Raw genomic sequence first — 25,000 nt, forward strand, 5'->3', positions numbered from 1 at the left:
ATATTAATTACATACCCATTATGTTAATATATGTACACACATATATATATATATGTGTATATGTGTATATGTATATATAATGTGTAAATGGGACAAAACAAACAACCAATTCCTGGGAAACTTATTAAGGAGCTTTTTGTTTTATTAGGTCCATCAGTGTTAAATATTATAAACGTATCACTTTCCTCTGGCACTGTTCCCCTAGCATTCAAAAAAGCGGTTATTCATCCTCTACTCAAAAGACCTAACCTCAATCCTGACCTCATGGTAAACTACCGGCCGGTGTCCCACCTTCCGTTTATCTCGAAAATCCTCGAAAAAATTGTCGCACAGCAGCTAAATGAACACTTAGCGTCTAACAATTTCTGTGAACCTTTTCAATCCGGTTTCAGGGCAAATCACTCTACGGAGACAGCCCTCGCAAAAATGACTAATGATCTATTGCTAACGATGGATTCTGATGCGTCATCTATGTTGCTGCTTCTTGATCTTAGCGCCGCTTTCGATACTGTTGATCATAATATTTTATTAGAGCGTATCAAAACGTGTATTGGGATGACAGACTTAGCCTTGTCTTGGTTTAACTCTTATCTTACTGACAGGATGCAGTGTGTCTCCCATAACAATGTGACCTCGGACTATGTTAAGGTAACGTGCGGAGTTCCCCAGGGTTCGGTTCTTGGCCCTGCACTCTTTAGTATTTACATGCTGCCGCTAGGTGACATCATACGTAAATACGGTGTTAGCTTTCACTGTTATGCTGATGACACCCAACTCTACATGCCCCTAAAGCTGACCAACACGCCGGATTGTAGTCAGCTGGAGGCGTGTCTTAGTGAAATTAAACAATGGATGTCCGCTAACTTTTTGCAACTCAACGCTAAGAAAACGGAAATGCTGATTATCGGTCCTGCTCAACACCGACATCTATTTAATAATACCACCTTAACATTTGACAACCAAACAATTAAACAAGGCGACTCGGTAAAGAATCTGGGTTTTATCTTCGACCCAACTCTCTCGTTTGAGTCACACATTAAGAGTGTTACTAAAACGGCCTTCTTTCATCTCCGTAATATCGCTAAAATTCGTCCCATTTTTTCCACAAGCGATGCTGAGATCATTATCCATGCGTTCGTTACATCTCGTCTCGATTACTGTAACGTTTTATTTTCGGGCCTCCCTATGTCTAGCATTAAAAGATTACAGATGGTACAAAATGCGGCTGCTAGACTTTTGACAAAAACAAGAAAGTTTGATCATATTACGCCTATACTGGCTCACTTGCACTGGCTTCCTGTGCACTTAAGATGCGACTTTAAGGTTTTACTACTTACGTATAAAATACTACACGGTCAAGCTCCTGCCTATCTCGCCGATTGTATTGTACCATATGTGCCGACAAGAAATCTGCGTTCAAAGAACTCCGGCTTATTAGTGATTCCCAGAGCCCAAAAAAAGTCTGCGGGCTATAGAGCGTTTTCTATTCGGGCTCCAATACTATGGAATGCCCTCCCGGTAACAGTTAGAGATGCTACCTCAGTAGAAGCATTTAAGTCTCATCTTAAAACTCATTTGTATACTCTAGCCTTTAAATAGACTCCCTTTTTAGACCAGTTGATCTGCCGTTTCTTTTCTTTTCTTTTCTACTCTGCTCTCAACCCGGGGTGGACCGCTAGCCTGTTCATCGGATGGGGATATCTCTACGCTGCTGACCCGTCTCCGCTCGGGATGGTTCCTGCTGGCCCCACCATGGACTGGACTTTCGCTGATGTGTTGGACTTTCACAATATTATGTCAAACCCACTCGACATCCATTGCTTTCGGTCTCCCCTAGAGGGGGGGGGGGGGGGTTACCCACATATGCGGTCCTCTCCAAGGTTTCTCATAGTCATTCACATTGACGTCCCACTGGGGTGAGTTTTCCTTGCCCGTATGTGGGCTCTGTACCGAGGATGTCGTTGTGGCTTGTACAGCCCTTTGAGACACTTGTGATTTAGGGCTATATAAATAAACATTGATTGATTGATTTATTGATATACACTACCGTTCAAAAGTTTGGGGTCACCCAAACAATTTTGTGGAATAGCCTTAATTTCTAAGAACAAGAATAGACTGTCGAGTTTCAGATGAAAGTTCTCTTTTTCTGGCCATTTTGAGCGTTTAATTGACCCCACAAATGTGATGCTCCAGAAACTCAATCTGCTCAAAGGAAGGTCAGTTTTGTAGCTTCTGTAACGAGCTAAACTGTTTTCAGATGTGTGAACATGATTGCACAAGGGTTTTCTAATCATCAATTAGCCTTCTGAGGCAATGAGCAAACACATTGTACCATTAGAACACTGGAGTGATAGTTGCTGGAAATGGGCCTCTATACACCTGTGTAGATATTGCACCAAAAACCAGACATTTGCAGCTAGAATAGTCATTTACCACATTAGCAATGTATAGAGTGTATTTCTTTAAAGTTAAGACTAGTTTAAAGTTATCTTCATTGAAAAGTACAGTGCTTTTCCTTCAAAAGTAAGGACATTTCAATGTGACCCCAAACTTTTGAACAGTAGTGTATATATATATATATATATATATATATATATATATATATATATATATATATATATATATATATATATATATATATATATAGTTACTTTACATGCAGTCGGGGCCCCACGAATCCCTTCCCTATTATACATCATTGCATCAGTGCTCATCTATTCATCCGACACTTTGAAGTGTGACCTTACCTAGCAAGCCTCCGAACGTTATGGTGGGTGACAGAGCGGCAAAGTAAATGAAGATGACAGCAGCGATGCATTGCGTGTCCACGGCGTCTTTCAAGTCACTGACATAGTGAGGGTACCGGCGGCGAATGTCGTGGATCAGTCCTCCAAAAGGAACCCCTGAACGCATCAATGGGTCAATCTCTTGTTCTTCATTCTCCTCCTCCTCTGGACTCATATCTGGAAGGAAAGTTGCAGGTTTGGTTCACAATCAGCAAACTTGCACTAATCTCAATGTTTGTGTTTATTAATACTTTAAGTCAGTGGTCCCCAACCTTTTTGTACTTGAGGACCGGTCAACCCTTGAAAATGTGTCAATGTATTATTACAACACAGGAGAGGACTTGCTGTCCTTGCTAAAACATTAGGCCCCAGTCCCTTGGTCTTTGGTATGGATGTTATGGTAATTATATTCCAAAATACATAATTTTTGTTTCCGCACAATCCAACGGGCCTTTGTGTACAAAAAGTTGGAGACGATATCGAATACCTTTGTTGTCCTGTTCCATGCCAGCCGATGAATGGTGCTTCTTCAACTCTCTTTCCTTACGCTTGCGCAGCATCTGCTTCTGGAAGTCGGCCACCGTCTTCAGGAGGTCTTTACCCTCCACGTCAGACGGTGGGATGACAATGCTGCAGTCCAAGAACTCATTGATGCCATTCAGTAGGTCCTGTCTGTTGTCAGCGAAATAAGCAACCTCATGGAAGTTCTGAAATAAGATTTTAAAAAATGGTGTTATTTTCTGACAGTACACTATGAATTTTATATTGGGTATTAAGTTGGAAAGCATGGAAAAAAACCCAGTACTTTGTATTTTTATGTGATTAATGGTGCTGACCAGTTTATCAAGGAAGGGGTGTGGTAAACAAATATATTCATGTATCTTAGTTGGTCAAAGGTCGTACTAAAAAAAACCCTTAAGTGTTTCCTTATGGGTAGCACTGTGGGACATGTGGTTAGAATAACTGCCTCAGCGCCAGGTGGTTCTGGGTTCACACCACACTGTGTGGAGTTGGTACGCTCGGTTTATTCCGGGTGCTCTGGTTTCTTCACAGTCCATAAACCTACATCACAGGTTCATTTGGAGACACGACACTGGTCACGGGTCAGCTGGGATAGGCTCCATCCAGCTCACCTGTGATCCTAAGCTAAATCAGTAATGAGTTATATTATCTTAAACTAAACTTGATGTGAAGCAGGGACGTCAGGCTCATTTTTAATAAGGGCCACCTCGCAATTATTGGCTGCCCTCAGAGGGCCACGTGTTACAGTGAATTTATATGAAATAAAACATACTTGCAAAAGCAACTGTTTTTGATTATTACATTTTTTTACAGTCTGATGGATACCTTGCTTTGAAAACCTAAGTCAAGATGCCAAGCAGATATTTAAGTGTTTATTTTTGATAACCATAAAAAAAATGCTTGGAACATTAAATAATCTTAAAGTTTAGAACAGTGGTCCCCAACCACCGGGCCCGCGGATCGATTGGTACCGGGCCGCACAAGAATTTTAAAAAAAAAAAAAAAAAAAATTTTTTTTTTTTTTTTTTAAATTAAATCAAAATAAAAAACACAATATCTACATTATATATCAATATAGATCAATACAGTCTGCAGGGATACAGTCCGTAAGCACACATGATTGTATTTCTTTGTGAAAAAAAAAAAACCCTTGTGCAATCATGTTCACACATCTGAAAACAGATTAGCTCGTTACAGAAGCTACAAAACTGACCTTCCTTTGAGCAGATTGAGTTTCTGGAGCATCACATTTGTGGGGTCAATTAAACGCTCAAAATGGCCAGAAAAAGAGAACTTTCATCTGAAACTCGACAGTCTATTCTTGTTCTTAGAAATGAAGGCTATTCCACAAAATTGTTTGGGTGACCCCAAACTTTTGAACGGTAGTGTATATGTATATATACATACATACATACATACAAACATATATATATATATATATATATATATATATATATATATATATATATATTAGGGCTGCAACTAACGATTCATTTGATATTCGATTAATCTGTTGATTATTACTTCGATTAATCGATTAATAATCGGATAAAAGAGACAAACTACATTTCTATCCTTTCCAATATTTTATTGAAAAAAACAGCATACTGGCACCATACTTATTTTGATTATTGTTTCTCAGCTGTTTGTACATGTTGCAGTTTATATATATATATAGTTTATATATATATATAGTTTATATTTTTTTAAAAATAAGATAAAATACAAATAAAAAAATAAATTAAAAATTAAAAATTGCCTCTGCGCATGCGCATAGCATAGATCCAACGAATCGATGACTAAATTAATCGCCAACTATTTTTATAATCGATTTTAATTGATTTAATCGATTAGTTGTTGCAGCCCTTATATATACTGTATATATGGCCCGGGTAGCGTACTGTACCTTGTCAGACATGAGGGTTGAGAAGGAACGTCCAATCTCATGATAGTCCATGTTGGACTGACTGGGACCGAGGAGAACGAAAATGAAGCGGACAGGAACAGGGACCTCCAACACCGACTCCAGAAGCACAGCCTCATTGAGCCGAAGGAAAGCCATGGCTGGCTGCTCCAGAAATTCAACACACCCTGATAAACAAAACAACAAAAACACGTTAATATGTTCTGTTCTTTGACCATCTTCCAATGGCTGTAATATAGTGTAACCTCAACTTATGCGTGCACCAGCTAACACTCTTTTTTTTTGTTTGTAATTGTTATGCTTTGAGTTGCGAGCAAAAAATTAGGTTACTGCTAGCATTAGCTTATAGCTCGAGACCTTTTTTTAACCCTGTAAATAAATAAAGTGGGTGTGCAAAACAGTGCTGAAAAAGAAGCATATTATAATCATTGAATTAAAGAAATAAATCATCGAAAAACATGACTTGTATTATTCCATGAAACCACGGAGAAGCTGCTGATGGTGTGTTTGATGGAGAAGTTGCTTGCAAGAGATACCGTAGAAGTCTGCTCTCCAAGGTACATGCCGTGCATTATTATTACGTTACTTCATCAAATTACTATAGTTGATTGCAGTACATTGTATTGTATTGTTGTGGTACAATATTCATTATCCGGAACAGGGATTCTCAGACTGTGGTACGAGTGGAACGCAAGCTCTATGTGGTGGTATGCCAACGAATCACGTAATTCAAGTACAGTGTTTTATTTTCTTATATTCAAACATAGTGGCCAAAAATATTGAATATACTCGTTAAACAAAATCCCATTAAAAAACAGTAGCGTAGTAGGCCCAAGTATTCATTTAAAACAAGGCAGAGGTTTTATTTGACAAGTAAATCTAATGTTTTGGCCACTGTAACATTACACACAGTTTGAACAGTAACACTGTGTTAGAATATTTAATTAATTACTTAATTTATTTATCTGTTTTTTTATTATTATTTTTGTATATTTTATTTATTTATTTTATTTTGGGGGGAGGGAAACAAGTGTCTGTTTTCTCAGTACCTGTATTATGATTTCCCTATCAAATGAATAAATACAAATTAAAAAATTTTTTTTTTAAAAACACGGGGAAAAAATAAATTTAAAAAATGTATTCCGAAGATACTAAACAGCTTTTTTATGCTCTATTCATTCAATTATCGCGACAATGTCCGGAAACCAACTGACAGAAATAAAGAAGGGTTTACTGTACAGTACACCTATGTTCCAAAATAGAATCATGATTCAACACAATTCTCTCACGTCAAACCGATTATTGCAATGTAATATTTGGTATATTAATTATGATAAAAAAATGTAAAAAAAACAAGTGCAGAGGCATGGAGATTGCATAAAAACGTCTTTTTTTAAATAGTATTTTCTTTTAAAAAATAAATAAATAAAATAAATATATATATATATATATATATATATATATATATATATATATATATATATATATATATATATATATATATATATATATATATATATATATATATATATATATATATATATATACATATATATATATATATATATACATATATACACACACACATATACTGTATATATACACATATATAAATGTGTGTGTGTGTGTGTGTGTGTGTATGTGTGTGAATATATATATATATATATATATATATATATATATATATATATATATATATATATGTATATATATATATATATATATATATATATATATATATGTATATGTATATATATATATATATATATATATATATATATATATATATATACATACATATATATATATATATATATATATATATATATATATATATATATATATATATATATATATATATATATATATATATATATATATATATATATATATATATATATATATATATATATATATATATATATATATGTATGTGTGGGAAAAAAAATCACAAGACTATTTCATCTCTACAGGCCTGTTTCATGAGGGGTTTCCTCAATCCTCAGGAGATTTTGATGGAAGCATTCACATACCATGGTACACCTATGTGAATGCTTCCATTAAAATCTCCTGAGGATTGAGGAAACCCCTCATGAAACAGGCCTGTAGAGATGAAATAGTCTTGTGATTTTTTTTCCCACACATACATATAACGCTCTACCACGGTATCGAGCACTATATTTTTTTGGATAATCTAATTAAGACATATATATATATATATATATATATATATATATATATATATATATATATATATATATATATATATATATATATATATATATATATATATATATATATATATATATATATATATATATATATATATATATATATATATATATATATATATATATATATATATATATATATATATATATATATATATATATATTTATTTATTTTTTTATTTTTTTATTTTTATTTTTAAGAACAATTTATTTATTTTATTTATATATTTTAATCTGTTTGGAAAGTTAGGAATCAATCTCGAACATTTAAAAAAATATATATATATTATTTTTTTTGTGTAGCCCTACAATACAGTAAGTCTCCTTGGTGGAGGTCTGAGTGAACTTTTTAGAAATCTTAAAATTGCCTGTAAATATATATTTTTTTTTAAAGTACTTGTCCCAAAAAATGTTGTGTTTAACTTATTCAAATTATTTTCAACAGAACGCCGTGACGTGCAGCTAAAACGCTCAACAGAATGAGACAAAAACTGGTCTGAATAGATTTAATTGATTTGGGCTGTACAGTGACAGCATGCACTTAATGATGTGCTTTTTTTTTTAAAGATAAGCCAAAGTAAATGAAGAAGTACTTGGTCCAAAATTGTAAGCGCTCACCAACTAAAACAATGACAGCTTCGGCATCTCTGGGTATCTTGGCGAGGAGCTTTAAGGATCTGGCGGCCGCTGGATGGCTCTCAGGAGATAGAGGGTGGAGAGATTTCTTGGAGGAAGAACAGTACACAGATTATCCACATGATTGTTATGAGTAACATTATATGACAACACACTGCAGCTTGGGATAAATTAAGTCGTATTATTGAGCCAGCAGTGCCTCTTGCAATATTCCTTATGGACCGACTGCGTTTGAGTTAAAAACCACAACACAATTAAAAGTGCATTGAACGGGCCCTCGCCCCGGTTGCGCCGGTGGGTTTAGGCGAGTCCGCCGGCACGCATGTCGCCCTGACGCACCACCAAAAATTTGGGGGACTTTTTCGTGCATGTTAAGAGCCTTTAAAAGGCGTCCAACATAGAGAAGAAAAACAACACAGCAATCTTAACTTGTGAAACCGATTTATTAACGTTTCGTGTTTCGTGGCGAACCATCAGATCAAAGTGTGGCGCCATGCCACGCCCACATCCTGTACTTCGCCGACCATTTTTTTTCAATTTATCATCAGCTATTGGTTTAGTATCCGTCTCGGATCAGCTAAAGTGCATACATGACAGATTTGTGATGGCGTGGGGCGGTTTTTGATGCTAGGCTCCACCCACTACGAGTAGGTAAGAACAGGTACTGACCCATCGGGCACTTCAGGGTGTCATCCTCATCATTTCTACCAAATAAGATCGAGATATTATTTTGTGGAGCCGAGTTATTAACGTTTCGTGTTGTGTGGCGAATCATCGGAGCAATGTTTGGCGCCAAGCCACGCCCACATCTTATGGCGTAGGCAAAATTTGTTTTCAATTTATCATCGCCTATATGTGTAGTATCTGTAATTTTTAACCGCAACTTATTTGGTCAAAGACCCTAGGAGTTGGGTAAAGTACAACCCCTTTTTTGCCGAAAAATCTCCAAAAATCACCAGGGCAAAGTTTGGCGCCATACCACGCTCACATCTTATGGCGTAATAAAAACTTGTTTGTGATTTATCATCGCCTATATGTGTAGTATCTGTAATTTTAATCGCGACTCGTTTGGCCAAAGTCCCTAGGAGGAGTTTGTTAAAGTACGATCCGTTGTTTTTGCCGAAAAATGGCCAGAAACCATCAGAGCAAAGTTTGGCGCCATACCACGCTCACATCTTATGTCGTAAGAAAAAAATAGTTAGCAATTGATCATCGCCTATATGTGTAGTATTTGTAATCTTAACTGCGACTCGTTTGGCCACAGTCCCTAAGAGGAGTTCGTTAAAGTACGACCCCTTTTTTTTGGCCGAAAAATGGCCAAAAACAATCGGAGCAAAGTTTGGTGCCATACCACTTATGACGTGAGAAAAAATTGTTTGCTATTTATCATCGCCTATGTGTGTAGTATCTAGGGATGTCCGATAATGGCTTTTTGCCGATATCCGATATTCCGATATTGTCCAACTCTTTAATTACCGATACCGATATCAACCGATACCGATATCAACCGATATATGCAGTCGTGGAATTAACACATTATTATGCCTAATTTGGACAACCAGGTATGGTGAAGATAAGGTACTTTTTAAAAAAAATTGTAAAATAAGATAAATAAATTAAAAACATTTTCTTGAATAAAAAAGAAAGTACAACAATATAAAAACAGTTACATAGAAACTAGTAATGAATGAAAATTAGTCAAATTAACTGTTAAAGGTTAGTACTATTAGTGGACCAGCAGGACGCACAATCATGTGTGCTTACGGACTGTATCCCTTGCAGACTGTATTGATATATATTGATATATAATGTACGAACCAGAATATTAATAACAGAAAGAAACAACCCTTTTGTGTGAATGAGTGTAAATGGGGGAGGGAGGTTTTTTGGGTTGGTGTACTAATTGTAAGTGTATCTTGTGTTTTTTATGTTGATTTAATTAAAAAAAAAAAAAAAAACGATACCGATAATAAAAAAAATGATACCGATAATTTCCGATATTACATTTTAACGCATATATCGGCCGATAATATCGGCAGGCCGATATTATCCGACATCTCTAGTAGTATCTGTAATTTTAACTGCGACTCGTTTGGCCAAAGTCCCTAAGAGGAATTTGTTAAAGTAAAACCCCTTTTTTTTTGCAGAAAAATTACCAAAAACCATTCAAGCAAAGTTTGGCGTCATACCACGCTCACATCTTATGGCGCAATATTTTTTTTTTTTTTGCAATTTATCATCGCCTATATGTGTAGTATTTGTAATTTTAACCGTGACTCATTTGGCCAAAGTCCCTAGGTAGAGTTTGTTAAAGTAAGACCCCTTTTTTTTGCCGAAAAATGGCCCAAAACAACCGGAGCAAAGTTTAGCGCCATACCACGCTCACATCTTATTTCGTAAGAAAAAATAGTTAGCAATTTATCATCGCCTACATGTGTAGTATTTGTAATTTCAACTATGACTCATTTGGCCACAGTCCCTAAGAGGAGTTCGTTAAACTACGACCCCTTTTTTGCCGAAAAATGGCCAAAAACAATCGGAGCAAAGTTTGCCGCCATACCACGCTCACATCTTATGTCGTAAGAAAAAATAGTTAGCAATTTATCATCGCCTACATGTGTAGTATTTGTAATTTCAACTATGACTCATTTGGCCACAGTCCCTAAGAGGAGTTTGTTAAAGTATGACCCCTTTTTTGCCGAAAAATGGCCAAAAATAATCAGAGCAAAGTTTGGCGCCACACCACTTCTGGCGTGAGAAAAAATTGTTTGCTATTTATCATGGCCTATATGTATAGTATCTGTAATTTTAACCACAACTCATTTTGTCAAAGTCCCTAGGAGGAGTTTGTTAAAGTACGACCCGGTTTTTTTGACGAAAAATGGCCAAAAACTATCGGAGCAAAGTTTGGCGCCATACCACGCTCACATCTTATGTCGTAAGAAAAAAATATTTAGCAATTTATCATCGCCTATATGTGTAGTATTTGTAATCTCAACTGCGACTCGTTTGGCCACAGTCCCTAAGAGGAGTTTGTTAAGTGCGACCCCTTTTTTTGCCGAAAAATGGCCAAATATAATCGGAGCAAAGTTTGGCGCCATACCACTTCTGGTGTGAGGAAAAATAGTTTGCTAATTATCATCGACTATATGTGTACTATCTGTTATTTTAACCGCGACTCGTTTGGTCAAAGTCCCTAGGAGGAGTTCGTTAAAGTACGACCCCTTTTTTTTACCGAAAAAAGGCCAAAAACCATCGTAGCAAAGTTTAGCGCCATACCACGCTCACATCTTATGTCGTAAGAAAAAATAGTTAGCAATTTATCATCGCCTACATGTGTAGTATTTGTAATTTCAACTATGACTCATTTGGCCACAGTCCCTAAGAGGAGTTCGTTAAGCTACGACCCCTTTTTTGCCGAAAAATGGCCAAAAACAATCGGAGTTGGCGCCCGTGAGAAAAAATAGTTTGCTATTTATCATCGACTATATGTGTAGTATCTGTAATTTTAACCGCGACTCGTTTGTCCACAGTCCCTAAGAGGACTTCGTGAAAGTACGACCCCTTTTGTTTGCCGAAAAATGAAAGACAAAAACCAAGATGACCGACTTCCTGTGTGTTTTCAGGTATGGGTTCCTGAGACTTTTATGTGCATCCCGCCATGACCGACGTGTCCCGTGATTTTCATGTCGATACGTGGAACAAATTTTAAAGGTGGCGCTAGAGAGTCAATTTAGAAAATTAATTTCCGGCAACCCATAAATATATGCAAACTATGGGGACTTTTCCTACATGTTAGGGGCCTCAAAAAGGCGTCTAAATGTATAGAAGAAGCAAAAAACCCCAGCAATGTGCGAGCCCTCATGACGAACACCAACATTTTGCATGGTTTCACAGCTCATACATCAAAAAAAGTCTTAAAAAGAAGTGCCAGGGTGCTGACTCAGAACATAATCCGACGCACGTGGTCAAGTGGGCTTTGCTCTCCGACTTCAACCAGTACCTACTTCTGTCATCGCCGAAATGCGAAATGCGAGCCTCGCATGCTTGATCAAAGATAGCTGCTTATTTCAGAACTTAATGAATACCATGAAGTACTGCCGTGCCGTGTGTCTGCTTGATTATTAAGATAGCTGAGTTCAATTATCTCGTCGTATTCCCGTCAAATCCCTCGCTTTTGGCTTCAGTCGACTGGATGTTGATGACGTGATATCGTATCAGCCTGCACTGTTTCAACTTTACGGCCCTTCGTCAGCCCCCTCGTATCTCCTGGTCAATACGCGACACCAGAGAATATCAAGAAAAAGTCTATTAAAAGGCCATTTGGTCATTATGTCTCCACGCAATGCATGTTTTGTTATTGTTTAATCCAATGATTAATGAGGTCACTGATGTTGGACAAGATGGCCTTGCTGGCTCGCGATGTTTGTTCAAATTGGTTTTCTCGTGGTCGAGGTCAGGGCGTTATAAACTTTTTTTTTTTTTACGGAAAACGATCATAGAATGGAAAATACCTTCTCATATTGTTGAGTGCAAAGCATAAAAATGTCAATAACCCCTCAACCTAACCCAACAATTCTGGTGAGTTATTGAAATGACTAAAGGGGCTTTAATCCAACGTTTAGAGGCGATTCCAAAATATTTGATCTGTAGCACGGGTGTCCAAACTTCTCCTCCTACGGCCACACACTGAAAAATCTAAGCAGTTTTGATATTTTTCATTTTATAAACCAATAGAATCTACACCGTAAATTCCAGACTATAAGCAGCTACTTTTGTCCTACGCTTTGAACCCTGTGGCTTATAAAACGGCGCAACTATTTTATTACTTTTCTTCGCTAACGACCATAATGCAAATGGCATTGAACACAAGGGGAGACACTGAAAAGGTGTGCTTTTAACGTGGACCCCGACTCAAACAAGTTGAACAACTTATTCGGGTGTTGCCATTTAGTGGTCAATTGTACGGAATATGTACTGTACTGTGCAATCTACTGTAGTGGATTGTCCAAGGCTTAAACAGCAACAAAAGTGAATTTAGTACAACAAGTTTATTTACTCATAGTCAAAAGTGCATACGTTGGATTGTTTTGTCCCTGCAAACAAAAGGCCGTCCTCCGCAGGACACACAAAAAGCAATCTCTCTCTAGTCCTGGTCTCCTGGACATTTTTATCTGTTTCTTCGTGCGTCAGTCTGTTTTTCCTTGTGCGTCATGATTTTGTGGTCTTCGACATGTTTGTTTTGCAACATCCTTGAATCCCTTAATCATACTTAGACAATCAAAATATTCTGTAGACAGGTTGGCACGACTTAATATTCACTTTTGTCCCACACCCGGTCCATTCAATGGCACAGAATAGAAGAGAAATTAAATGAGCGTACATTCTTGACAGACATGAAATATAGTTCAAAGGTCAGAAATTCTACTACACTACTAATAAAAGTTTCAATCAATCAATCAATGCTGTTTGTGCTATGGCGCCAACTTTTGAAAGGGTTTGCTCACTGCAGGTGGAGTGCTTTCAACCGGAAGTACAAGTACGTTCCGTCTTCTCGTCGTCCATAGCGTTTCTACTCCTATGGATTCTTCATTAATCACGCCAAGCCATGTTTGTAAGTTTTACAATGTAACTAAAACTACTCATACTTAATAAACCGTCTCATGTGTAGGATTGTTTTCATGCATATTTGTACATGCTATCATGCTAATATGCTAAAACGTTTACGAGTGCCCGTGTTAGTGGTATTAACTTACAATGGCATTCTTTTTGTATTGTTTTAGTTTCACAAATTCCTCCAGTAAATTCACCAAAACGTCACTGTGGAGTTATTGAGTCTGTTTAGCTGATTCTAGAGCTAGCTTCCGCAGCTAGTGGGTCCATGACGATGACTTCTGTTTTGTTTGATCTGCCGTTTTACTGCTGTGTTACAGGCACCGTTTGGAAACATTGAAGGTATGTAAATAAACATTTACAGAATCTTACTGTGTAAATAACTCATTTCGCAAAACAAATATATATAATATATGGAAATGTGGACTCGTCAGACCACAGAACACTTTTCCACTTTGCGTCAGTCTATCTTAGATGAGCTCGGGCCCAGCGAAGCCGGCGACGTTTCTGGGTGTTGTTGATAACTGGCTTTCGATTTGCACAGTAGAGTTTTAACTTGCACTTACCGATGTAGCGACGAACTGTAAGTTACAGAGACTGGTTTTCTGAAGTGTTCCTGAGCCCATGTGGTGATATCCTTTACACACTGATGTCGGTTTTTGATGCAGTATCGCCTGAGGTCACGGGCATTCCATTTTACGTGCTGTGATTTCACCAGATTCTCTGAACCTTTTGATGACATTACAGACCTTGGATGGTGAAATCCCTAAATTCCTTGCAATAGCTCGTTGATAAATGTTGTTCCTAAACTGTTCAACAACTCGCTCACGCATTTGTTCACAAAGTGGTGACCCTCGCCCCATCCTTGTTTGTGAATGACTGAGCATTTCATGGAAGCTGCTTTTTATACCCAATCATGGCACCCACCTGTTCCCAATTAGCCTGTTCACCTGTGGGATGTTCCAAATAAGTGTTTGATGAGCATTCCTCAACTTTCTCAGTCTTCCTTGCCACTTGTGCCAGCTTTTTTCGAAACATGTTGCAGGCATCAATTTCCAAATGAGCTAATATTTGCAAAAAATAACAAAGTCTACCAGTTCGAACATTAAATACCTTGTCTTTGCAGTCTATTCAATTGAATATAAGTTGAAAAGGATTTGCAAATCATTATATTCTTGTTTTTATTTATGATTTACACAACGTGCTAACTTCACTGGTTTTGGGTTTTGTAGATACAAGTTACGGGCTCGGTCGTGGAACGCGGTTTAGATTTGTTTGCTCAAATTTACCAGCTCTGCATGGTGTCTCTTATGAATTTTTAACCCTGCATGAGACTCTTTGGAAGACATACAATAAGATAAGGCAAACTTACGAACAGGCTGACAAAGACTTCTTGTTTCGGGTCATAAACGGGCCCTTTGCTGTCCTGGTGTTCACCGTGTTCTTCGGCGACGAGGGGCAAGCTGGTGTCCTGGACATTGTTGTGATTGAAAGTCCCATGGAGGCTGGCGGACGATTGGTAGCGGTGGAAACGGTGCTTCATGTCACTTGGATGGCTGTGGCAAAAAAAAAAAAAAAAGTTGGGTTGGGTGTTGTTGATAAATACAGAGAGTGGTTTTATGAAGTGTTCCTGAGCCCATGTGGTGATATCCTTTACACACTTATGGGCCGATAAATGCTTTAAAATGTAATATCGTAAATTATTGGTATCGGTTTCAACCTCCCGATATTCCCGGGAGACTCCCGAAATTCAGTGCCCCTCCCGAAAATCTCCCGGCGCAACCATTCTCCAGAATTTCTCCCGATTTCCACCAGGACAACATTATTGGGGGCGTGCCTTAAAAGCACTGCGTTCTTTACAACCTGTTGTCACGTTTTTTTTCCTCCATAAAAACAGCGTGCCGGCCCAGTCACATAATAAATGCAATGCATACTTGGTCAACAGCCATACAGGTCACACTGAGGGTGACAGTATAAACAACTTTAACACTGTTACAAATATGTGCCACACTGTGAACCCACACCAAACAAGAATGACAAACACAATTTCGGGAGGACATCCGCACCGTAACACAACATAAACACAACAGAACAAATACCCAGAACCCCTTGCAACACTAACTCTTCCGGGACGCTACAATATACACCCACCGCTACCCCCTGCATTTTTTTCCATAACTTGAGTTGATTTATTTTGCAAAACCTTGTTACATTGTTTAATGCATCCAGCGGGGCATCACAACAAAATTAGACATAATAATGTGTTAATTCCACGACTGTATATATCGGTATCGGTTGATATCGGAATCGGTAATTAAGAGTTGGACAATACCGGAATATCGGATATCGGCAAAAAAGCCATTATCGAAATTCTCTAATATATATATATATATGTATATACATATGTGTGTGTATACATATAAATTTACATATACATGTAAATATAAATGTATATATATATACATTTACATATATGTAAATATGTATGTATACTAAGGTAGTATAGTACGTAATACCGGTATTAGTATAGTACCACGATACTAATGAAGCCTATACGGTACTATACCGCCTCCAAAAAGCACCGGTCATCACATGATCTTCTTTCGGTTTTTTTAAATGTATATTATGTTTATAAACTCAGGAAATATGTCCCTAGACACATGAGGACTTTGAATATGACCAATGTAAGATCCTGTAACCACTTGGTATCGGATTGATACCCAAATTTGTGGTATCATCCAAAACGAATGTTAAGTATCAAAAAATAGAAGGACAAGTGATTATTACATTTTAACAAAAGTAGCGGGGCATCACAACAAAATTAGGCATAATAATGTGTTGATTCCACGACTGTATATATCGGTATCGGTTGATATCGGAATCGGTAATTAAGAGTTGGACAATACCGGAATATCGGATATCGGCAAAAAAGCCATTATCGAACATCTCTAATATATATATATATATATACATATGTGTGTGTATACATATAAATTTACATATACATGTAAATATAAATGTATATATATACATTTACATATATGTAAATATGTATGTATACTAAGGTAGTACGTAATACCGGTATTAGTATAGTACCACGATACTAATAAAGCCTATTCGGTACTATACCGCCTCCAAAAAGCACCGGTCATCACATGATCTTCTTTCGGTTTTTTTAAAATTTATATTATGTTTATAAACTCAGGAAATACGTTCCTGGACACATGAGGACTTTGAATATGACCAATGTAAGATCCTGTAACCACTTGGTATCGGATTGATACCCAAATTTGTGGTATCATCCAAAACTAATGTTAAGTATCAAAAAATAGAAGGACAAGTGATTATTACATTTTAACAAAAGTAGCGGGGCATCACAACAAAATTAGGCATAATAATGTGTTAATTCCACGACTTTATATATCGGTATCGGTAGATATCGGAATTGGTAATTAAGGGTTGGACAATATCGGAATATCGGTAAAAAAGCCATTGAGTTAGGTATGTGCAGGTTTGCTTACAGGACAGGAATCGCAGTGCGAATCACGTTTCACTCCCGACAAATCGCTTGCATGACTGGTAAGTCCAAATCGTGACATCACCTCACTCATGAGGACCACATGGCCTGGTGCGACGGTACCCAATTTGGACAGAACAAACCTCTTGACTAAAAAGGAGGTGGAACTGCAAAGAGAATCGTGCTCAACGGGACGGATCTTTCAAGTGGTCTCGCGAAAGCCACCAGCCAAATTCTAACAGCATCTCGATGTGTTTCTTTCCACGTTGTAAATCTGATGTCAGTCTCATAATGACTGTAATGACGGAGGGTTGGTTTCCCAGTGGAAGCTGCCAGTGATATGCTGGGAATTTACGTGGAAAGGCTGACAATGACCGCATGATGGCCCAGTTTGAATTTGAGCCCCGTGTCTTTATTTTATTCACTGTGCAATTGGTGTCAAAATTAATCTTTTACAATGCATGTCAAGAAACTAATATACCGATTATCGCAAGATAAAAATTAAGTCTTGCACTGCTCCTAAAAAGTATGGGTTTTGGACTTCAAAAAGCATGTTACTGAAAATTAACTAAGCTATAGGTTGTGTATTTAAACTTTATTTTGCCTCGTCTACTTCTGTGCAGTACAAGGTGGGTTGGAAAAGTTCCAGGACTGTCGATTTTGATCGCATGTGATGGACAAACTACTTGGAAAATGTAGTAAACTAAGCTCGACTAAATGTAGCTCAGGGAATTGAAGCATGCCACATACATATATATATATATATATATATATATATATATATATATATATATATATATATATATATATATATACAGTGTTTCCCATAAACTGCCAAGATACCTGTGGCGGTGGGGGCGTGGCTATGGGCGTGGTCACCATAACATCGAGTAATTTGCATAATTTACTACAATGATATGATTTTCTCTAAAAAGGCTCAAAAAATGTATACTTACTAATTAATAATAACAGTTTTGTTTTAAACGTCCATCCATCCATCCATTTTACAATATAATTACAACACTTTATGTACATATTTATATACAGACTTGAACAATAAGTTATTCACTGAAATATATTTATTAATTGTGGTTCTTACAAAAAATATATCTTATGAAAATATAAAAGCTAAAATGTCTCTTAAAGCTCTGCCCCTTTAATTAGTGCATACTAAATAATTTAACTTTAGCCTACTACTACAACCATATTATTTACCAGCAACATAAAGTGAAACAGAGGCAGAGGTGTCCTGCCACAGTCAGTAACAAATAAACAGAAAACAGTAGTGGTGGTAGATAGACACAAAGCTTCATCAAACATCTGATCCACTGAACAAAGAGCTCCAAAAATCTTGATCCTACAATTATCTTTTGTAAAGTAAATCTACATCAACTATATGATTTGCCTGAGAAGCTTGACAGGACACAAAAAAATAAAAAAAATTAAAACATTTAAATTTAAAATTTAAAATTTTTATTTTTTTTGTAGCGGCCTTAATTATTTCGTGGCGGGCCGCCACAAATAAATGAATGTGTGGGAAACACTGATATATACATACAGTCGTGGTCAAACGTTTACATACACTTGTAAAGAACATAATGTCTTGCGTTTCCAATAATTTCTACGATTCTTATTTTTTTTGTGATAGAGTGATTGGAGCACATACTTGTTTGTCACAAAAAAAAATTCATGAAGTTTGGTTCTTTTATGAATTTATTATGGGTCTACTGAAAATGTGACCAAATCTGCTGGGTCAAAAGTATACATACAGCAATGTTAATATTTGGTTACATGTCCCTTGGCAAGTTTCACAGCAATAAGGCGATTTTGGTAGCCATCCACAAGCTTCTGGCAAGCTTTTGGTTGAATTTTTGACCACTCCTCTTGACAAAATTGGTGCAGTTCAGCTAAATGTGTTGGTTTTCTGACATGGACTTGTTTCTTCAGCATTGTCCACACGTTTGAATCAGGACTTTGGGAAGGCCATTCTAAAACTTTAATTCTAGCTTGATTTAGCCATATCTTTACCACTTTTGACGTGTGTTTGGGGTCATTGTCCTGTTGGAACACCCACCTGCACCCAAGACCCAACCTCCGGGCTGATGATTTTAGGTTGTCCTGAAGAATTTAGAGGTAATCCTCCTTTTTCGTTGTCCCATTTAGTCTCTGTAAAGCACCAGTTCCATTGGCAGCAAAACAGTCCCGGAGCATATTACTACCATCACCATGCTTGGCGGTAGGTATGGTGTTCCTGGGATTAAAGGACTCACCTTTTCTCCTCCAAGCATATTGCTGGGTATTGTGGCCAAACAGCTCAATTTTAGTTTCATCTGACATCACATGGACAAAGATAAGACCTTCTGGAGGAAAGTTCTGTGGTCAGATAAGAGTTTGAGAAATTATTGGAAACTCAAGACAGCCATGACATTATGTTCTTTACAAGTGTATGTATACTTTTGACCATGACTGTGACTAAATGAGGCAATTCCTGAAGGAATTGCATGTCAATGCTTGAATGATGAAGTTGAACTGGAATACTGAAAGAATCTAAGAATAGTTTGAATGTTGAAGAGTTGGAATTTCCAGGAAAACCGGACTTTGGTTTGGAACTTGGGAAAGTGTTGGTTTGACTGTCCAGGATGGACCGGGCGACCGGTGCAATGGACGTCTAGTGGATCTAGCATAATATTGTGAGAGCCACGTTGATGTAACACGTGGCTTGGCATTGTCTTGCTGAAATAAGCAGGGGCGTCCATGGTAACGTTGCTTGGATGGCAACATATGTTGCTCCAAAACCTGTATGTACCTTTCAGCATTAATGGCGCCTTCACAGATGTGTAAGTTACCCATGTCTTGGGCACTAATACACCCCCATACCATCACAGATGCTGGCTTTTCAACTTTGCGCCTATACCAATCCGGATGGTTCTTTTCCTCTTTGGTACGGAGGACACAACGTCCATAGTTTCCAAAAACAATATGGAAATGTGGACTCGTCAGACCACAGAACACTTTTCCACTTTGTATCAGTCCATCTTAGATGAGCTCAGGCCCAGCGAAGCCGACGGCGTTTCTGGGTGTTGTTGATAAACGGTTTTCGCCTTGCATAGGAGAGTTTTAACTTGCACTTACAGATGTAGCGACCAACTGTAGTTACTGACAGTGGGTTTCTGAAGTGTTCCTGAGCCCATGTGGTGATATCCTTTACACACTGATGTCGCTTGTTGATGCAGTACAGCCTGAGGAATCGAAGGTCACGGGCTTAGCTGCTTACGTGCAGTGATTTCTCCAGATTCTCTGAACCCTTTGATGATATTACGGACCGTAGATGGTGAAATCCCTAAATTCCTTGCAATAGCTGGTTGAGAAAGGTTTTTCTTAAACTGTTCAACAATTTGCTCACGCATTTGTTGAAAAAGTGGTGACCCTCGCCCCATTCTTGTTTGTGAATGACTGAGCATTTCATGGAATCTACTTTTATACCCAATCATGGCACCCACCTGTTCCCAATTTGCCTGTTCACCTGTGGGATGTTCCAAATAAGTGTTTGATGAGCATTCCTCAACTTTATCAGTATTTATTGCCACCTTTCCCAACTTCTTTGTCACGTGTTGCTGGCATCAAATTCTAAAGTTAATGATTATTTGCAAAAAAAAAAATTGCATCAGTTTGAACATCAAATATGTTGTCTTTGTAGCATATTCAACTGAATATGGGTTGAAAATAATTTGCAAATCATTGTATTCCGTTTATATTTACATCTAACACAATTTCCCAACTCATATGGAAACGGGGTTTGTATTAACCATCCCTGGGGGTCCGTGCACCCCACTCTATGTATTTATTTTAGTTTGCCTTTTCTTTGGCCCACTCCTGTAATGTTATTTATTTTCTCGGCCTACAGTAAAAAAAAAAAAAAACATAAAAAAACCCCAGCAGATCTAGACCAGGGTTTCTCACGAGACAGACATTTGTTGAAAAACAAATTATTTGCATGTTGTTATTAGTGTGCTGCCTTGTAATACGTAAACCCGAACACAACACTTGTAGAGACCGAAGGCCCCGGCTGATTACGCAAAACATCGTTGGCGATGGCGTAGGCTTTCAAGCCGGGCACGACCACAATACAGTTCCAACATCTGCAGCCCTGTCAACCACAGGAAAGTTCAAATGATGAGCCAAGTCTCGTTAAATCTAACATTCTGGAAATTCCCAGTGTGGCTTCCCGATGTCAGCCTTTTTTGTAAGACAAACCAAAAGAATGGAAGATGGCATCTCAGATCAGTGTTCGAATGTCGTTGAATTCCTACTATATCATTAAAAGGATTAAGGAAGGCTGGTTTGTTTTTCAGCTACAATAACATTTACCATCATTGGAGATTAAGATGTTTAAGATTTACTAAAGCTTTTGGCCATGACAGTCACAACACACATGACTATGTTCCGGGTGAGAATTGTCAGCAGTCAAAAGTACCGTTTAAAAACAAGCTTGTAATTCTTTAACTCACCTCCAAAGACACTGATTTCTTATGTGGAAAAAAATGTAAATGAGTATTTAGCATAAACCCAAATATAAACTGATCCAAATGGGCCCTAAAATTGAATTATATACAAAATACAATTTTCATGTTAAGGGGTCTGTTAGGATCCGCTGCCCGGATCATAGTTTGTTTAAGTTTTCTAGTCACATGTGTTTTCAGCCCCTTGTGTTTGTTCGTTTCTGTTGCCATGACAGCAGATTATGCTCAGCTGCCTCTGGTTAGTGTTCGAGACGCTCACCTGTTGTCCGGGCACTAATCAGAGGGCTATTTAGTCTTTGCCCTGGCCTCACTCGGTCTGGCTTCCTAATTTGCTTTCATGCAACACGTATCGACCTTTTTGATTCTTGCTAGCTTTCAGGCTATGCTATTATGCTTGCTAGCTCCCACGCTAGTCGTTTTGTTTTTTCCTGTCCGATTTAGTTCCTGAAATAAATAATTTTCCTACCTGCAAGCTGTGTCCGAGCCGTCTGCATCCTTGGGAGAACACCTCGCACCTCGACGCGACCAGGTCATTACAGTAGGAAGCCAGCAAGAAGAAGTTCTCTCGCAGCGAGCATGTCGGAGGAGATGGACGAAGGTGCGTGGATGGTGTTGCGAGCGATGGAGGCGGAGACTCTCCGCTACTCCCCCTCGGAGCGCCAGGACCTGATCTGGGGTCCTAACGGAAAGTTGGTCCCAATCCACTCCGTTTGGCCCGAGGACATCGCCACACCTCCGCACCACCGGACGCGTCAGCGAAGACGGAAGCCACCCAAGAGGTCTTCACTTCGCCGCCAAGACGCGCCACTCCCTCAAACTCCTCCGACGGTACACAGCAAGCTACATTCAGCCCAAGATTTCCCTCTTCAAAGGTCTGTTAATACCTTCAACTACCTTACCGATGATTGTTATGACTGGCCTGTCAATCACTGGGACTGCAGCTATGACGTCATTCCGTCGGCACCCCCCTGATGACACGCCGCTTGATGACGTTGTCCCGTCCATTTTGGATGACGTCATAGACAAAGACTTTTTTAGACATCATGTCAATTCTTCCTGCCAGCCATTTTCAAGTGACTTTAATTCTGCAATAAAACACTATCAGGACATTTTTTTAAGGACTAAGTCTAGTCAGTCCCAGTCTCAAGTGGGGGGTGACAATAGACAGTTTGGACAATTTAGAGGAGAGGATTCAGCCCTCCCCCTGACCACCCTCCACCCACCCTTGAAGACGGTTCCAGTCCGCAAGGAACGCGTCTGGGATCCGCTTTTTGAGGGGGGGGCTAGTACTGGGAGCTGTGCGAGTGGGGTGGCACAACGGCGTGCTAAGCCGCAACCTCCTGCTCGGCCACCGCCACCTGTCCTTCGGCGGGCTAAGCCACAACCTCCTGCCCGGCCGCCACCACCGGTTTTTCGGCCTGCTAAGCCGCAACCGCCAGCTAGGCCACCTGCACCTCGACTGGTTCTCACACCAGTACCTGCACCTCGGCTGGTTCCCACACCAGTACCTGCACCTCGGCTGGTTCCCACACCAGTACCTGCACCTAGGCTGGTTCCCACACCAGTACCTGCACCTCGGCTGGTTCCCACACCAGTACCTGCACCTCGGCTGGTTCCCACACCAGTACCTGCACCACGACTGGTCCCCGCACCAGTACCTGCACCACGACTGGTCCCCGCACCAGTACCTGCACCACGACTGGTTCTCGCACCAGTACCTGCACCACGACTGGTTCTCGCACCAGTACCTGCACCACGACTGGTTCTCGCACCAGCACCTGCACCACGACTGGTTCTCGCACCAGCACCTGCACCACGGCTGGTTCTCGCACCAGCACCTGCACCACGACTGGTTCTCGCACCAGCGACTCCGGCTGCCACGACAGCGACTCCGGCTGCCACGACAGCGACTCCGGCTGCCACGACAGCGACTCCGGCTGCCACGACAGCGACTCCGGCTGCCACGACAGCGACTCCTGCTGCCACGACAGCGACTCCGGCTGCCACGACAGCGACTCCTGCTGCCACGACAGCGACTCCTGCTGCCACGACAGCGACTCCTGCTGCCACGACAGCGACTCCTGCTGCCACGACAGCGACTCCTGCTGCCACGACAGCGACTCCTGCTGCCACGACAGCGACTCCTGCTGCCACGACAGCGACTCCTGCTGCCACGACAGCGACTCCGGCTGCCACGACAGCGACTCCGGCTGCCACGACAGCGACATCTCAGCGACCTCGAGTGGTCCGGCGGCGCAAGCGGAAAGCAGGTCCCCGCATGCAGCCCTCGAGGTCAGTGAAAGGACGTCAGTGGCGCAAACAGCAGCGACATTCAAGACTTTGTTGCAGGACTCAGAGGCTGCTGAAATTCTGGCGCCACTCACGCCCACCTTCTCGGCGGCCACGAATGTGGCCTTACCGTGGTCGCCCGCCTCGCCAGCGGCGGCGGCGTTCCATTCGCCGCCGCCACCTGACCCTTCCCCGGTGGATTCGGGGACACGTGGCCTGGCGACCCACCACCAAGTCACCCCCCCGCCCGCCCTTGACTCATGAACTATTGCTTGTTTTTTTTGGGTTCCAGTTGTTTTTTTGTTTTCAAGGGACATCTGGAATCTGTCCTTTTAGGGGGGGGTACTGTTAGGATCCGCTGCCCGGATCATAGTTTGTTTAAGTTTTCTAGTCACATGTGTTTTCAGCCCCTTGTGTTTGTTCGTTTCTGTTGCCATGACAGCAGATTATGCTCAGCTGCCTCTGGTTAGTGTTCGAGACGCTCACCTGTTGTCCGGGCACTAATCAGAGGGCTATTTAGTCTTTGCCCTGGCCTCACTCGGTCTGGCTTCCTAATTTGCTTTCATGCAACACGTATCGACCTTTTTGATTCTTGCTAGCTTTCAGGCTATGCTATTATGCTTGCTAGCTCCCACGCTAGTCGTTTTGTTTTTTCCTGTCCGATTTAGTTCCTGAAATAAATAATTTTCCTACCTGCAAGCTGTGTCCGAGCCGTCTGCATCCTTGGGAGAACACCTCGCACCTCGACGCGACCAGGTCATTACAGGGTCAGTTTTAAAATTAACAATGGTTTAGACCAGGGGTGTCCAAAGTTTATATATATATGTATATATGTATATATATATATATATGTATGTATATATATATATATATATATATATATATATATATATATATATATATATATATATATATATATATATATATATATATATATATATATATATATATATAGCTAGAAT

General features: G+C 39.5%; 1 protein-coding gene across 2 annotated transcripts in view; it reads right to left on the reverse strand.

Moving 5' to 3' along the window:
• slc4a3 (solute carrier family 4 member 3) overlaps nt 1–25,000 on the reverse strand; it is a 119,752-nt gene that overhangs the window by 32,083 nt on the left and 62,669 nt on the right. For both annotated transcript variants that reach the window (XM_062067564.1, XM_062067565.1), the window contains 5 exons: nt 15,085–15,268; nt 8,082–8,187; nt 5,215–5,399; nt 3,274–3,493; nt 2,748–2,963 (listed from right to left, as the gene is read on the reverse strand). In XM_062067564.1, the coding sequence (XP_061923548.1) occupies nt 2,748–2,963; nt 3,274–3,493; nt 5,215–5,399; nt 8,082–8,187; nt 15,085–15,268 (911 nt within the window). The remainder of the gene's footprint in view (nt 1–2,747; nt 2,964–3,273; nt 3,494–5,214; nt 5,400–8,081; nt 8,188–15,084; nt 15,269–25,000) is intronic.

Source organism: Entelurus aequoreus, linkage group LG13, assembly GCF_033978785.1.
Source record: "Entelurus aequoreus isolate RoL-2023_Sb linkage group LG13, RoL_Eaeq_v1.1, whole genome shotgun sequence".
Classification (NCBI taxonomy): domain Eukaryota; kingdom Metazoa; phylum Chordata; class Actinopteri; order Syngnathiformes; family Syngnathidae; genus Entelurus; species Entelurus aequoreus.